Source organism: Rattus norvegicus, chromosome 10, assembly GCF_021556685.1.
Source record: "Rattus norvegicus strain SHRSP/BbbUtx chromosome 10, alternate assembly SHRSP_T2T, whole genome shotgun sequence".
In the NCBI taxonomy this organism is placed as follows: Eukaryota; Metazoa; Chordata; class Mammalia; order Rodentia; family Muridae; genus Rattus; species Rattus norvegicus.
Window position 1 is genome coordinate 44,473,744 of NC_141543.1, and position 15,871 is coordinate 44,489,614.

Genomic DNA, 15,871 nt, shown 5'->3' on the forward strand with positions numbered 1-15,871 from the left:
GCCTCTTTAAACAGTTGCAGATCTCATAGTTAGGTATAAAAATCTACTTTGACTTACTTGTTTTCTGAGCATCTAACTTCTCTTTTACATGGAGGCACTCAGTTTTACAATGCCACTATCTAATTTAAATATGTCAGAATTGTATTATATACAAAGTTATGTATAATAATTCCAGATTATAAATGTTTTGTTTTCTTTCATTTTTTTGCAACTAGAACTTACTATGTAGTTCAGGCTAGACTAAGTTTCACAGTCTTAATCTCAAACTATTATAAATTCCCCAATGTTTGGATTATAGGCATGTGCCATCATGCCCAAGCAAGGCAAAAACATTGTACTTCCAGAGCTCAGTGGATATTTTAGTGTTTTTCAAAAGTTTCTTTGTACACACACACACACACACACACACACACAATCCGCAATGGGGCATCGTAGTATGACTTATTGACTCACAAATGAGTAGCAAATGACTGTATTCAGAAAGCGAATAGCACTTGTTAGAAATTCTTGTTGAAACTTCTAGATGTTTCTATGATTGCTTTACTTATTTATTATTCAGATTTTTATTTGGATATGTATCTGTGATGTGGGCATCTGTATTCTCATGGCATGTTCTCGAGTGTGAGAGTGTGTGTGTGTGTGTGTGTGAGTGTGAGTGAATGTGTGTGAGTGTATGAATGTGAGTGTGAGAGTGTGTGAGTGTGAGAGTGTGTGTGAGTGTGAGAGTGTGTGTGTGAGAGTGAGTGTGTATATGTTTGAGTGTGTATGTGAGTGAGTGTGTGTGAGTGTGGGTGAGTGTGTGGGTGAGTGTGTGAATGTGAGTGTGTGTGTGTGTGTGAGTGAGTGTGTGAATGTGTGTGTGTAATTCTGAGGTTGACATCAAGTACCTTCTCCAGTTGTTTCCCACCTTGTATATTGAGGCATAATCTCTCTCTGAACCCAGAACTCCCAGTTTGGGTGAGTCTGGCTAGCCAGCTTGTTCAGGGGATTCTGTTTCTGCCTCCCTGGAACCTGGATGGCATGAGGCTGCCATACTTGCCTGACATTTACATGGGTGAGAGGGATCCAAATTCCGGTCCTCACACTTGTTTTTAGCCTCTTATCTTTATTTAGTTTAATTTAGCTTATCTTTCTTGGCCTTCATCACTTCTATTAGAAACAGACTTTCCCCATCTTCTATGGTTTAGCCCAAGTAGAAGGAAAAGGGCTTATTCTTCTGTGTATATGTATGTCCGGATTGCTTAAGGACTCCCGATAGCTTTGCCTGAGTCACATGCCTGTCCTGGTCTATCTGCCATTGCCATGGAGATGAAACTGTAATTGTCTAAGCCTGGGTTTCCTTTCCACTGCTCTGGTCACAGAACTACCAAAACTTGCTGAGCTCATGAAATGCCATTCTCCATTACAATTATTTCACGGTATTTGGTATTGGACAGAAAAACATTGAGATCATCCCAAATTGCATTCCTTTCCAGATAATTTGTTTTTCCAACTCTGTAATTTGTAAGTGAAAAACTTTCTTAATCCCAGCACTGGGAGGGAAGAAGTAAAGGATCTCAAGACTAGGTTGGCCTATATAGGGAAGCCCTGCTTCAGAAAAGGAAGCCTTTTGAGGACATGTTGGAGTGTGATGCTTTCTTTTTATTTTAAAAGTAGGGTGGGAAACTTTAGGTGTATATTGAGCCAGTTACTTTTATCTTACAGAATTCTTTTTTAGTTCAAATATTTTGTTACAGCTCTGATTAGTCCCTAATTTATTCTTTGTTAATATACATTTTTAACATTTTGAGTGTTTTTTTTTTATTGATTAACATTTTCTCTTGTTTTTTATAGCCACCGATTCTTTCAAATATATTTTGGGAGCACTTCCCTGTTATTTCCCTCAAAAAGAAAGAAAGAAAGAAAGAAAGAAAGAAAGAAAGAAAGAAAGAAAGAAAGAAAGAAAGGAACAAACAAACAAACAAACAAACAAACATAAAAACATCCTGCTTTTATCTGACGGCAGCACTTGGTCTGGGAAGGCTTCGTGACCTAGGAAAGGTTTCATCTGTAGAGCAGCTTTCGGTCCCAGCAAAGAATAGTGAACTGACTGATCTGTCAGCATCAATTGACTGATTGATTAATTAGATGTTCAAATACAGTCCTTTTCTGTGTTTGCCTTAGAGACAGATGCTGAGCAGAGTGGAACACGGACAGCTCGTTCCTTCAGGGACTCTGTTTCTTAAAGAGGATAGTGAGGCTTTTAGTCTCATCTGTATTTATGTCAATGGAGATGTGGGCTCACTTCGTTCAGCTGTTTACAGCACAGAACCTATACCCTGAATGGTCAGAAGTCTTCCAAGAAGGAAATGAACTGATAGGCCCTTAGGACAATTCTCTGTCCTGTGCTTGAGATGGAAGGAAACTGTTGAAAGAAGTCAGAGAGCAGATGCGGGTATAAAATAGCATCCATAGAAAAGAGAATGTGTGTGGCTGGAATAGGAAGTAAAGCGACACCTTTGTTCCCATCATTTAGACAATAAATCATTTACCCCCTCCAAAGTGTTTCAAATTATGATTCACTTTAGCCTCTCTATAAGTACTGTTTTCTTGTTGCTTGATCCATTCTGTGATGATTTGAAGGGAACCAGCCCCCAAAGGCTCATGTGTTTAAATCCCGGCCCCTCCTGTTGGGAAGGATTAGGAGGGTGCAGTTTTGTTGGCGATGTATAGCTGGGGACAGGCTGTGTGGTTTCAAAAGCCAGGTACTAAGCACATTGCTCTCTCTGCCTCCTGCTCACACTTTGAGATGTGTGCCCTCAGCTATTCCTGATGCTGTGGCTTCACGGCCACCACATGACCTCTATCTAACCCTCTGGAACCAGAAGCCAAATTAACGTCTTTCTCTTATAACTTGCTTTGGTCATTGTGTTTTATTACAATAGGAAAATAACTAAGATAACTCATCATCCCTTTCTCTTTTTCAACACTAGTATCAGTACTAAACCGTTCCTTAGACATGGTGCATATCCTTGTTTATCTGGGTGTTACTTATTGTTTTCTGATGTGATTCTGTTGTCCTAACCAAGAATACTGAGACTATTTGCGCTTTAATTAGCATTAAATGTAATACATGGAGGAATTAAGCGATAACTACTTTTCTTTCCTTTTCAGGTTTCTCCAAACACATCAGAGATCTGTTGTATTATTAGGGCATCACCAGGAACTAGACAGATGAGAAGGAAAGATGCGACTGTGAAAAACAGATGCTCTGTTCCTACAGACGTTCCTCTAGGTACGAGCTTAGCATAGTGTTCTCATTATATAAAGTGTTTCTATGATAAATGCTTTGTGTACACAGGAAACCTCTTTTATAACCTGTATTCTCAAGTTTTTATATAAAACAGAAAAGATAAAATTACAAAAGCCTGGACAGACTTCATAACCTGGGTAAAATAACTTTTTGAAGATGCATACTTTATCTTTTGAAAATTTTGTGTATGATATTGACTTAAATGTATTTATCTAGGATGCTTCTTCAATAATTTCAAATTTTCTACTGTTTAAATTTTATTTTGGTTGTATTCTTTTAAAACACAGAAAGTTTTTTGGTTGGTTTTTGTTTTCTCTTTTCTTTCTTTTTTTATTGATTATTTTATTTATGTACATTTCAAATGTTGTTCCCCTTCCTTATCTCTCCTCCACAAACCCTCCATCCCATCCCCCCCTTTGCCTCTATGAGGGTGCTCCTCCACCCACCCACCCACTCCCGCCTCACCCCTCTAGCATCTCTCTATGATGGGCCATCAAGCCTCCATAGGACCAAGGGCCTCCCCTCCCACTGATGCCAGATAAGTCAATTCTCTGCTATATATGCATGGGTCCCTCCATGTGTACTCATTGGTTAGTGGTTTAGTTCCTGGGAGCTCTTGGTCTGATTAATTGATATTGTTGTTCTTCCTATGGGCTTGCAATCCCCTTCAGCTCCTTCAATCCTTCCCTTAACTCCTCCATTGGGGACTCTGTGCTCAGTCTGGTGGTTGACTGTGAATGTCTACATCTGTATTAGTCAGGTGCTAGCCGAGCCTCTTATTTACCTGGTATTGGTTGAGTGCTTCTGTGTAAGGCACTGTGTTAAGAATCTTAGCATCTCAGTTCCTCACTGTGATTATAGTAGATAGAATTGGTTATGTTATTCCATTTTTATACATTTAAAGAGTAGGAGGTTTTAAATGGTAGACATTACCAAGTGGTTGTGGAGAATTAAGTCATTCAAGGTATCTAACATCAAACTAAGCATTTTTTCTAATTCCTTAGTGGAGCTGAGGAACCTCTCATGAGTGGGTACCCAGTGAAACAAATAAAATGTAATGGTTTTCCTCTATGTCCACTGTTCACTCTTGACTTTTGTCCTCATTTCTTCCACAGTGTCTACTTTGAGCATGCTTCAAAGTCATGGAGAATTCTCTTTTTAAATAATTGTCTGATTTCCTAAGTCAATACTATTCATGCTATACTTAATAATTATATTCCTGGGGGTTGCCCGGAGTATTGGAACAAGAATTAATAAGTATCTGTTCCTCTATGCATACCCTCAAACACACAGAGTTTTGTACTTCTTGGAGAGAGATGAAGAACCTTTCCTGGTGTCTCTTGTGCTCAAATATGTAAATACATACAGATAGATAGATACATTCATAGATAGATAGAAACATAGACAGACAGATATAGAGTGGGTATATTTTATATCAAAGGAGACTTAATACAGAAATTGATCAAATGATTATGGAAGCTCAGAGTTCAATGGCCTGCCATCCAACTGCTGGAAAACCAGAGATGCTAGTAGCATAGCTAAGTCAAAACTCAAAGGTTTGAGAACAAGGGATGCCAGTGGTATAAATTCTTAGCCACAAATGATGAGCAGTAACCATGCATCTTAGTTAGGATTTCCATTGCTAGGAAGTGACACCATGACCAAGGCAACTATTATAAAGGCAAATGTTTAACTGGGGCTGGCTTGCAGTTTCAGAAGTTTAGTTCTTTATCATCATAGCAGGAAGCATGGCAGCAGGCAGGTGAACATGGTGCTGGAGAAGGAGCTGAGAGTTCTGCACCTTGATTCAAAGGCAACCAGGCACTGTCTTCCAGGCAGCTAGGAGGAAGGTCTCAAAGCCCACACACACAGTGACATACTTCCTCTACTAGGCCACACCTACTCCAAAGGCCACACCTCTTAATCCTCTTACTAGTCCCACTCCCTGGGTCAAGCATATTAAAACTGCCACAGCATGAATGCTCAAAGCTACTGTGTCCTGATAGTTCTTCTACTGAACAAATGAGTCTATTACTTTTTATTTCAACTTCACTCAAGTTCTCAGGACATAGGCAACACACACACACACACACACACACACACACACACACACACACACACACAAATGACCTATAACCTAGTTCCAAACAGCACCAGTTCCCTTCTGAATCTTTATGAACTTGATTGTCACTGTCTGCATTTCTTTCCACACTCCTTTGGAATTCTCCAAACTCCCACTAGAATGGCCAATTAATCTCTACTTAAAATTCTAGGACTTCTTTAACCCACAGCTCCAGATTCCTCTACATTCCTCCCACAAAACAGTCCCGAATGCCTAAGAACTGCATAGTTTCATTTATCAGAGCAGTGATCTCACTCTTGGTACCAACTTTCCTATATGAATTACTTTCTGTATTATGACCAAATACCTGACAAGAAGCAATTTAAAGGGAGAGGAGTTTATTTTGGCCCATGGTTTAAGAAGAAGTACAGTGGATAATGGTGGGGAAAGCATGGTGGAAGAGCATGAGACAGCTGGTAACATCATATCTGATGTCAGGGAGCAGAAAGTGGGCAGGATGTCAGTCTGAGCTATAAAACCTCAAAGCTTGCCCCTAATGACCCAGTTCCTACATGAAAACTCCATTTCCTATAGGTTCTCCAGCTTTCCAGAACAGTACCACCAGCTCAGTGATAGTCCCACAGGGGATGCTTTATATCTGAACCATAACAGCACAATACCACTCTCACTCTGTAAAGTAGTCCATGAATTCACAGGCAGCAGCTTTGGCAGAGGTGCCGTATGGAAAAAAGGCACGTCTATATCCGAAGTGTTTACCTCATAAGGACGAAACACTGCCTTTTGTGTGATAAGTTGTTCAGTGTTGCGGACTGAGCACTTCAGAAGTACTGCTGTCATAGAGCCAGCTAGGTCAGTGTTGGTGAGCCTGTGCTCCCTGCTTCCTCATTCATTTATATACAAGGACAGAGAGGCTATCCATCAGATTCTTTCCTCTCTCTCCAACCTTGTTCCGACGGAAGTTGCTAGGGGAAAAAGAGACTGATTGGTATCCATAAGCATTGATTATCCTATTCATTTGATTATTAAGAATCCTACTCTGCTGGGGTCACCATTTGGTGTATATTTGTATGTCATCCAACTAAATATATTCATGGTTTTTGTCCACTTAGAGACCTTTATACAATGCCTCTTCTCAAATGTCCTTTTCTTCTATTTTTCTTTTTCTTTTAAGTCTCAACCATCCATCCAAACCTTGGTTAGGACCACTGAATTGGTATGCATTTGACATCTGATCTTTCCTCCTTCCAGCAAATCAACATCCAGGTACACTACTGAAGTCCTGCCCCTGGGCAAGAAGATGCCGCAGGCTTTTTCTGAGACACGTCAGAGGGGCTAGTCAGTATGTACCAGATCTGACCTTGGTTCCTGGCCAGCCACCTATAGAGCACTTCCCATGACCTCTTAAATGTTGTCTAGATGTGAGAACATAAGAAGTTAAAGGAGGGGCTGTGGCACTTGGATCAGCTTTTTATGTGACCTACTTGTGCCTTCTGTGCATGCTTGAGTGCAATCCTATATGTATCAGTTTCATTTGGCAATGAAGACCTGATCTTCACTCTGTGGCTTGCTAAGTCTTATAAAATACAGTAGTGCTCAGTAACATAGTGGCCCAGTGTTGTGGCCCATTCACAGGCTAAATGCTGTTCTTTGGTGTTTAAGAAATTATCCACCAATGATAGTTGAACTTAAGTTTTTAATCCTAGAGGCCATTCTGAGATCCAGGAGGCATCTCTATTTGTCTGGGACCCTGATCTCCTGGACCATGTAGTGCAAGTGCTAGAGCATCTTGCAGCATAGCTTGTATCTGTTATAGAGTCTTGTTCTGGACCTCTTGTTAAATTATGTAATTTTTTAGGTCATTTGGTAAATGGGCTAGAATAGCACACAATAAGATACACATTGACAACAAAATCCATAATGGCCCATGAAGGAGTAGGAATATGCCTTTTCTGGTTATAACAACTGTGCCATGCTGCAGGGGTTATCTCACAGTACAGGACCCCTAGGACCCCTGAGATAGAAAATTCCTAGCAAGCCAATAGTTCCACTTCTAGGAATATGCTCAGCAATGATGTCTGTGTATGTTCATCAAAAGATATAGACTAGAAGTCATTCTAGCTGGGAAATTCCTGACCAAAGTCCATCTCTTGGTCAGTATTTAATAAAGCTTGATTTAAATTTGCACTCCCAGGGGCTGGGGATTTAGCTCAGTGGTAGAGTGCTTACCTAGGAAGCGCAAGGCCCTGGGTTCGGTCCCCAGCTCCGAAAAAAAAAAAAAGAACCCCCAAAAAAATTTGCACTCCCAAACATATAAACCAGAGCTAGGTGTAGGGGTACACATACTTAACTCCAGCACTCGGAGTTAGAGACAGGTGGGTGGATCTCTGTGAGTTTGAGGCAATATAGATCTTTCTTCTATGTAGCAAATTTCTGGCCAGCTAGGGCAACATGACTTGTCTAAAAAAAGTTATACTAGAATATTTATTGGTCATAATAATTTCAAACCACAATCTAGCCAGATGAACATCAATTAAAAATAGGTAAATCAACTGTAGCATATTCATTCAAATGCCACACAGTAATAATCAGACAACATATAGTTAATATAGTTAATAAAACTGTTATGCTGGACCATGTTAATAAACTTCACATCAGACATTAGACATTCTTAAGGAGCATGTTCGCTATTATTTACTTACATGTATGTGGCAAAAACTAGGTAAACTGAACTCTGAAGGAACTGGGAATGGACACCTTCATTAGAATGATGTTTTTTTTTCTCCACCTTTATTAAATTGGGTATTTCTTATTTACATTTCAATTGTTATTACCTTTCCCGGTTTCCAGGCAAACATCCCCCTAACCCCTCTCCCTCCCCTTCTATGTGGGTGTTCCCCTCCCCATCCTCCTCCCATTACCGCCCTCCCCCCAACAATCCCGTTCACTGGGGGTTCAGTCTTAGCAGGACCAAGGGCTTCCCCTTCCACTGGTGCCCTTACTAGGCTATTCATTGCTACCTATGCGGTTGGAGCCCAGGGTCAGTCCATGTATAGTCTTTGGGTAGTGGCTTAGTCCCTGGAAGCTCTGGTTGGTTGGCATTGTTGTTCAGATGGGGTCTCGAGCCCCTTCAGCTCTTCCAGTCCTTTCTCTGATTCCTTCAACGGGGGTCCCGTTTTCAGTTCAGTGGTTTGCTGCTGGCATTCGCCTATGTATTTGCTGTATTCTGGCTGTGTCTCTCAGGAGAGATCTATATCCTGTTCCTGTCAGTCTGCACTTCTTTGCTTCATCCATCTTATCTAGTTTGGTGGCTGTATATTTATGGGCCACGTGTGGGGCAGGCTCTGAATGATGGTTTTAACTAAAGAAGTTGCTACAGATAATTTTATAGTGCTGGTTATGTTAGCGTGTTACATTTATGAAAAATTCTTAAACTGAACATATGTGGTTTGTTGTTTATATTGTACCAATAAAAACTTCACTAATAAAGATAGGAAAACTATTGATCCTTTTTAGGTCTGTCATTCTAGTTTATGACATCAGCTACTGTCAAAATTTGGGGCTTAAGTAACAGATCCAAATTAAACTGTGCATGGGAGATTTCGTTGTTCACAATGGGCAGTTTAATTTAGAGACGGTCCCTCGTGGATGCTGAGCTGCCGCCACCATCTCCTGGCTTATCTCTAAGGGCAGTCTCCTCACCTAAGTGATTGCCCTTCGACATCTTGCTACTTGTGTCTGCCTTTCACTTAGTAAAAATAGCAAAGCACCAAGCTAACTTGTGATCATGTTATTTAAAATATTCAACAGCCTATTCTTAGCATTGGCCTTTAAAGTTTTCTTGAGTTTGGCAGTAACCTAATCAGGGTCTGAGGGTAAAGTTCATTTTGATGATCTAGGACCCTGTATGTATGACTGAAAAGGGACTATGTTCATTAGCACTATGTTGATTAAAGAAAGAAACTTGATTCAAGGAAACACCAACCGCAAAACTGATGTGACAGGGAAGACATAGACTCTGAAAAATGGTGTCTACTAGGTAGATGAGGCCTTAGAAAATGTCTAGATCAACACTTCTCCATGGTGGTCTTCTGACCACCAGGACATCTGAAAATCTGGTAAGTTATAGGTGCCAGAGATAAGGCAGGGGAATCTGACTGACTTTAAACTTTCCAGGTGATTAACACTAAAATGTGAAAACATCGTTCTTTTCTATTTTCCTCCCTCTACAGATGACGAACGTTTTCACCAGATTGATAAGTGGTTTTGTCCTTGTTTACTCAGATAATTACTGGACAAATCAGAACTATCTGCACTAAACAAACCTGTTTGCTTGTTTTGTTTTGTCTTGTTTTTTGAGACAATGTTTCTCTGTGTAACCCAGCCCTGGCTGGCCTGGAACTCAGTCTGTAGACCAGGCTGACCTTGAACTCACAGAGATCTTCCTGCCTCTGCCTCCCAAGCACTGGGATTAAAAGCATGTGCCACCATGCCCAGCTAAGAGGATACTTTTATCCTTTAATCATATAACCAACCATATAATCACAGATATATACCCCTTCTCTTTCTCTCTTGATAAGAAGCTTGTGATTTTGGATAATGATAGTGGGTAGAAATGGACACAGACACACAACAAATGAGGTGGAAATAATTATGTAACAGAAGTCTTTGGATAATTCTAACACGTGAACAAATTCCTTAAAAGTCTATAGATTTTAGTATGCTATCTGTAAAATTGGTTAAATAGTAGTTGTTACCTAAAAGAATTGTAAAGCTTACAGGTAAACTATTTAAAGTATCTGGAATAGATAATTACCACTTAATTATTAAGCCTGAGACTGTATCTCAGTGTGGAACACTTCGCTGGTATATGGAGACCCTCGGCTCAATTCCCAGCACCACAGAAAGAAACCATCTAGTGTGCAGTAAGAATTTGCTTTTAGATGTTTGATTAGGTCCTCAAGTGTAACTGACATTTCTCTTTTGAAAACTTTAACTTGGTTTTCCTTAAATTGCAAAAAGTGTAAAATATGTATGTAGTTGCTGTATCAGATAATATTTGATTATGTTATCTCGTAGGAAGAATAATTTATCAAGTAGGTATATCAAGTCAGTGATATATCAAATATGTCACAGACATATTTACCTAGTAGAGTTACAGAGGCAAAATATGGCCAGTCAGTGCTTTAGAGGAGAAGAAATAAACATGTTTTGACATCAAAAAGAATTCTCAAGCCTGTTGTTTGGTTGACACTCATAAAATGATGGAGTTGTGCAGCTGGCCGACTCACGGGGGTACTCTCGGAGTCATGGTGTCTTGTTCCCGGTGGTTACTTTGTGCAGTTGATACAGTCACCCCCTTTGGTCAGTTAATAATCTGACGGAAGATATTAGATAGCTAAAACAACTCTGATAAAGGCCTATGTGCCTTAATAGAAATATTTATGGGATCCTATTAGAGTACACAAGGAAGGGTGGGTCTCCTTTGGTAGTTAATCTATGGCCCATGGAGAATTTAGTATGGGCCTTCTACAGAGGAGTTTCAGTATAAATGTAAGCATAAGCATCTAATGTCCTTCCAGAGAATTGAAGTGAGTTATGGCTGCCGCCCTTTCAGAGGTGACTTTTGAAAAACTTAAGAGTTGGCTTGGATTGGGAGGTAGATTGTGGAGCATCTCCGAGGGCATGCTCTCTCTCTTATTTTGATCAAAGTTACTTTTTAGTTGATCATTTTGTCAAGAAGGTTTATATTTGGAAGAAGTGAGGAGAAAGTAGAAAGGCTGGGTGAGTTTTGTCAAAGTCCATATGAACAGAGTTGGGAAGACAGAGACCTGTGCTAGTCTACCTCCAAGTGTGTTATGCAGACCACCTGAGTATTTATGAATACTAATTCCCAAGTTAGTGCCTCCGAAGTCTGACTCAGGAATTCTAAGAACCAGTCTAAAGAGAGTTGATAGCACTCAGTAACTAACCAGTTGTTTGTACGTGGTGGTAAGAAAAGATGACTGGGAGATGATGCCCAGCCCTCTAGTAATTTCAAGTTCCCAAAGCGAGGCGGGGTGGTTTATAACTGGGACAATAAGGTCAAAGCTCTGAGTCTGAGCATATGAAGGAAACACAAAGGTGAGGCTGGGAATTACCCAGAGGCTGGTGAGGGGTGCTGAGTGACAACATCTAACACATAGAGGTTAGAACACAATGAAGGTGGCTTTCCCAGTCCCTTTAGAATGGTACCAAAGGACCCTCAATTCTAATAGTAAGATTACAGTTAGATGCTGCTGCTGTTACTGTGGTCTCTGGATGGGGCCCTACTTTGAGTAGCAAAGATAATGGCTCTCTGGTTTATAATCACTTTCCTGGTCATGTGATATTTGGTAAGATCATGTGAATCTTACTCAATGATTCCAATGGGCATGAAGCATGACGATGATAGCAGGGTTTTCTGAGGTGCAAGAAGGGAAATGAAAATGTGGCAGTGGGAACGCCCTTAGGCTTAGTCTCCATTGCTCTCCTGGTGTAAGCTCTGAGGGGAAAGCTGCAACAATGTTGTATTTGGGAAGGAAGCGGATGTTACTGCAGCAAGGACTGGGGGAATGAAAAGGAGTGGTAGATGAGACTGTGAGGTGCTGCCTGGGCGGTGACTAAGGGGAACAAGGACAGAAAGAACAGGGACAGAGTTCCTCTAGGCGACAAGGAGGAGCTCTAAAACCCCGCCAAGGCTCTATTATCAGCCTTTATCAGGCTTTCTTCTAGAATGTTACCAAGCAGGACTCTTGATGTCTCTAGAAAGAACTCCCCATCGGTTTTAGGAAGCCGGTGGCTGTGGTGCAGGCAGGGAGAACTCTTACCATTGAGAATTGGTTATTAGTAATTATTGGGCACTTCCTTCTCTACAGAATAATATGTATATTTTTCTCTAGATATTATAATGAAGACAAATGGCAGAACTTAACAGCAGCTGGATGTTCACTGCTTTGAAGATGTGAATGTGAATATGAAGTCCATACAAGCAGAATGTCTGCCTGAAATTATATAAAATTAAAAATTCTCTTATTGTTTGTGATAAACCGAGTGGAAATTCTCCTAATGGTCTTGTCATTTCCTTTAGTCAGTTAAGAAAGAAAGCATCCCCCCATATTCTTCTTAAATTTGTACTTTAAAATATGAACCAGTTAGATGTTATTAAAAGACCATGCACCAAAATAGATATTTCTGCTCATTATGAGCTCTTATCAGAATTCTTTCTTTCTTTCTTTGTCCCCAGATCTGTCCTTTGTATGGATCAAAAGTAGTAAAGTCGTTGAAGTGCTAAAAATGAAAATGATTATATTACAAGCTATTTTTAACAGAACTTAATTGAAACCACATGAGTGAGAGACCTAATTCCAGGTCTGACTAAAAGAAATTCTACACTCGAAAATTGCTGAAGCAGGAGTATCTGATGTGTACACTCAATCGTACACCAAGTATTTAAGATGTTACCTCATCTCCGAGCTAGCTTCAGCCCTCTCTGTAGGGCTACGATTGTGCATGTTCCAGGGGTCTTATGGTATAACTTGTGGCATCTGCACAAAGCCTGTCCTAAGAAGACAGAAGCCGTTGTCAGTGAACAGAGTACAGTTGTATAACTTGCTGAGACTTTAACCCTGATGTTGGGACTAAGGCTGCACATAAAAGAAAGAACCAATGTTTCAAAGCTGCTTCAGGAGCAAGGAAAAACATAAAACTCTGTATTTATCTGAGGTTAAGTGACCCATACAGTCTTCCTTTTCAAATAGAAGTTATATGAAAAGATTCTTTTAAATGTTCTGAAAAGATCTAAGCCACTATAAAAGCTACTTTTTTTCTCTGACTTCATCTGGAGGTAAACTATATAAAAATACAGAAGAGAATGTCTATAATGGAGGATACAGTGAATGCAGATGTGTTTTCCAGATCAGCTCAACTAAGGCAGCAACTCTTAGAATGGTTTATTTTTAAGATTTATTTATTTAATGTATGTGAGTACACTGTTGCTCTCTTCAGACACCAGAAGAGGACATGGGATTCCATTACAGATGGTCATGAGCCACCATGTGGTTGCTGGGAATTGACCTCAGGACCTCTGGAATAACAGCCAGTGTTCTTAACCACTGAGCCATCTCTCCAGCCTTTAGAGTGGTTTTAAAGGCAGAAATATGATAAACTGTGGGGGACTGAGGACCAAGACAAGGTCTGTTTCCTGTCTTCACAGAGTTCGATCCAAGGAAAAGTGCACTACTCAGTACTTCCCAGTGCTATGGTAAGTCCTGTGAGGAAACGGTGTGGATTGGGAGTGGGAGGATTAGAAGGCATCGCCATCTTTGACTGGTTCATATTGCTAACAAGGAAAAATGTCTAGCTCTGGAGGTTGGTCCTTCAACAGGTTATATGGTTTAGAAGTGGTGAGTGCTAGGATTAAGAGGCGGTGTAGTATGAGCCCAGGATTTCCCATTTTCTGGAGAGCACAGGGGAAGGGAAGAGGGAAGAGCTCGTTTGAACCGACATTTGGATGATTGGAAGTGGAGGATGTGACCTTCAGTATGGTTAAGAGGAGGGGAACAGGGGCCATTGGCTGGCAGTCATGAGAAGGCCAAAGCAGATTCTTGTTTTTATAACCCAGGAGAAGAGTGGACCCTTAATTTTAGACCCGTGGGCAAGCCTCAGTCTTTTATAAACCCCCATCCAGCTCCCCAACCCCCAAGAACCTGTAAAAGAACTTCATTTCTGTCTGGAAAGACGTCTTCACCGTTTTCATCTCCCGCTGATTTTATGACGCAGTGGCACACCTTTAACCCCAGTTACTGAGGAGGCTGAGGGGTGAGGATTGAGATCCAGGCAAGGCCTTTTAAAGAGCTGGTGAGGGAGAGCACTTGCCTGGAAAATAAGAGGCCCTAGGCTCACTATCCTCAGCACTGAAAAGACCTGGACCATTTTTGCCTCATCCTATAACTAATTAAACTACATTTCATTCATTTAAAATACTACTATCTGTTAAGAGGCTGAATATAAGGCTCAGCACTTAAGAGCACTTCCTGCTCTTCTAGAAGACCAGAATTTAGTACCAAGCACCCCAGAGGACTGTCTGGTCTCCATAGGCACCTGCAAACATATTTACACACACACACACACACACACACACACACACACACACACACACACACACACACACCATGAAATTAAATTTTAAAAGTCTAGTTAAAACCCATGGGAGGCATAATGTTACTTCTATTTTTAACTGGAGTGGGTGGATTTTCACCTGAGGAATAGTTTCATTGACTCCTATTGTATATATAGCATTGTGTATTTTTCCAGCTCAAAGGGTGTGATGACTAGACTCCAGATAAAGTTTTTTTTTCAGCTTCTCTATTAAATTTTACTTTCTAGCCTAAGTTTAGAAATATTAGGTCCTCCTGCACCCTAAAACTTTCTTTAATGTTCCTTCAGCTGCCCCATCTTTCTGTTGGGTTAAATAACAGAGCATTTTCTTGGAATGATCTCATATAGACTTTTCTCTTAGAAGAAAAAGGAAGTTTTTCTTGTGTATATGTATGTAGCAGGTGGGTATATATATGGTCACATATGTATTGGTGTACATGTACATATATATATGTGTATATAAATATACACACACATATGTATAGCACACATGGAGGCCAACATTGGGCATCTTCCTTAATCATTTGCCATTTTATTTATTGAGACAGGCTTTCTCAGCTGAACCCAGAGCTTGTCAATCAGCTAGTCTAGCAGGCCAGCCTGCCCCAGGAAGCCTTTGTCTCTGCCTCCTAAGTTCTGGGATAATAGGTGGCCATCATGCCTACCTAGCTTTTATGTGGGTTCTGGGATTACAAAGTTCATCCATCAAGATTGATAAGCAAGTGCTCTCTCCACTGAGTCATCTCTCCAACCCAAAAGGTTCTTTCTTTGTATTTTCTTCCTGTACTGTATATTGAAACTATGACTTCATGTGTACCAGGTATGTGTTCAATCTCTGATCTATAGACCCTGCCCTTCCTTTTTAAAACTGTGTTTATGCATGAGTAAGAGAGGCACGCATTCCAGAGGTCAGAGGACAATTTGCAGACATTGGTACTCCATGTGGGGTTGAAGTCTGATCAGTGGGCTTGCCAACAAGTGCCTATTGAGATCTACTGAGCCATCCCACGGGTCCCCAACTGAACTCTTCTTTCATTTGTTTGTTTTAATAAACTTGCATTGTACATGCCTACCATGTTTGCTTTGGAGATTTATCTGCTGATTGACATCTTGGTCGTTCCATTCCTTAGCTAGAGTGACTAGCAGTAAATATAGACGTGGAAGTATTTCTGAGTTGTGATAATTTAGATTCCTTCATGTATATGTCCAAGAGTAGAGCTGGCTCATATGGTAGCTCTGGTTAATGTATTCGTCCTGACTAATTTTCTGAGCAGCCATGCCAGTTTACATTCCCAGTAGCAGTGAATATTAGTTGTTCCCTC

At 40.5% G+C, this 15,871-nt stretch overlaps 1 protein-coding gene across 2 annotated transcripts in view; it reads left to right on the forward strand.

Annotated features, from left to right (window-relative positions):
• Positions 1-12,575, forward strand: part of Meikin (meiotic kinetochore factor) — a 48,678-nt gene extending 36,103 nt beyond the window's left edge. For both annotated transcript variants that reach the window (NM_001430249.1, NM_001430250.1), the window contains 2 exon segments: positions 3,154-3,274; positions 12,293-12,575. In NM_001430249.1, the coding sequence (NP_001417178.1) occupies positions 3,154-3,274; positions 12,293-12,324 (153 nt within the window). In that variant the 3' untranslated portion in view covers positions 12,325-12,575.
• Positions 12,576-15,871: the final 3,296 nt, after the last annotated feature.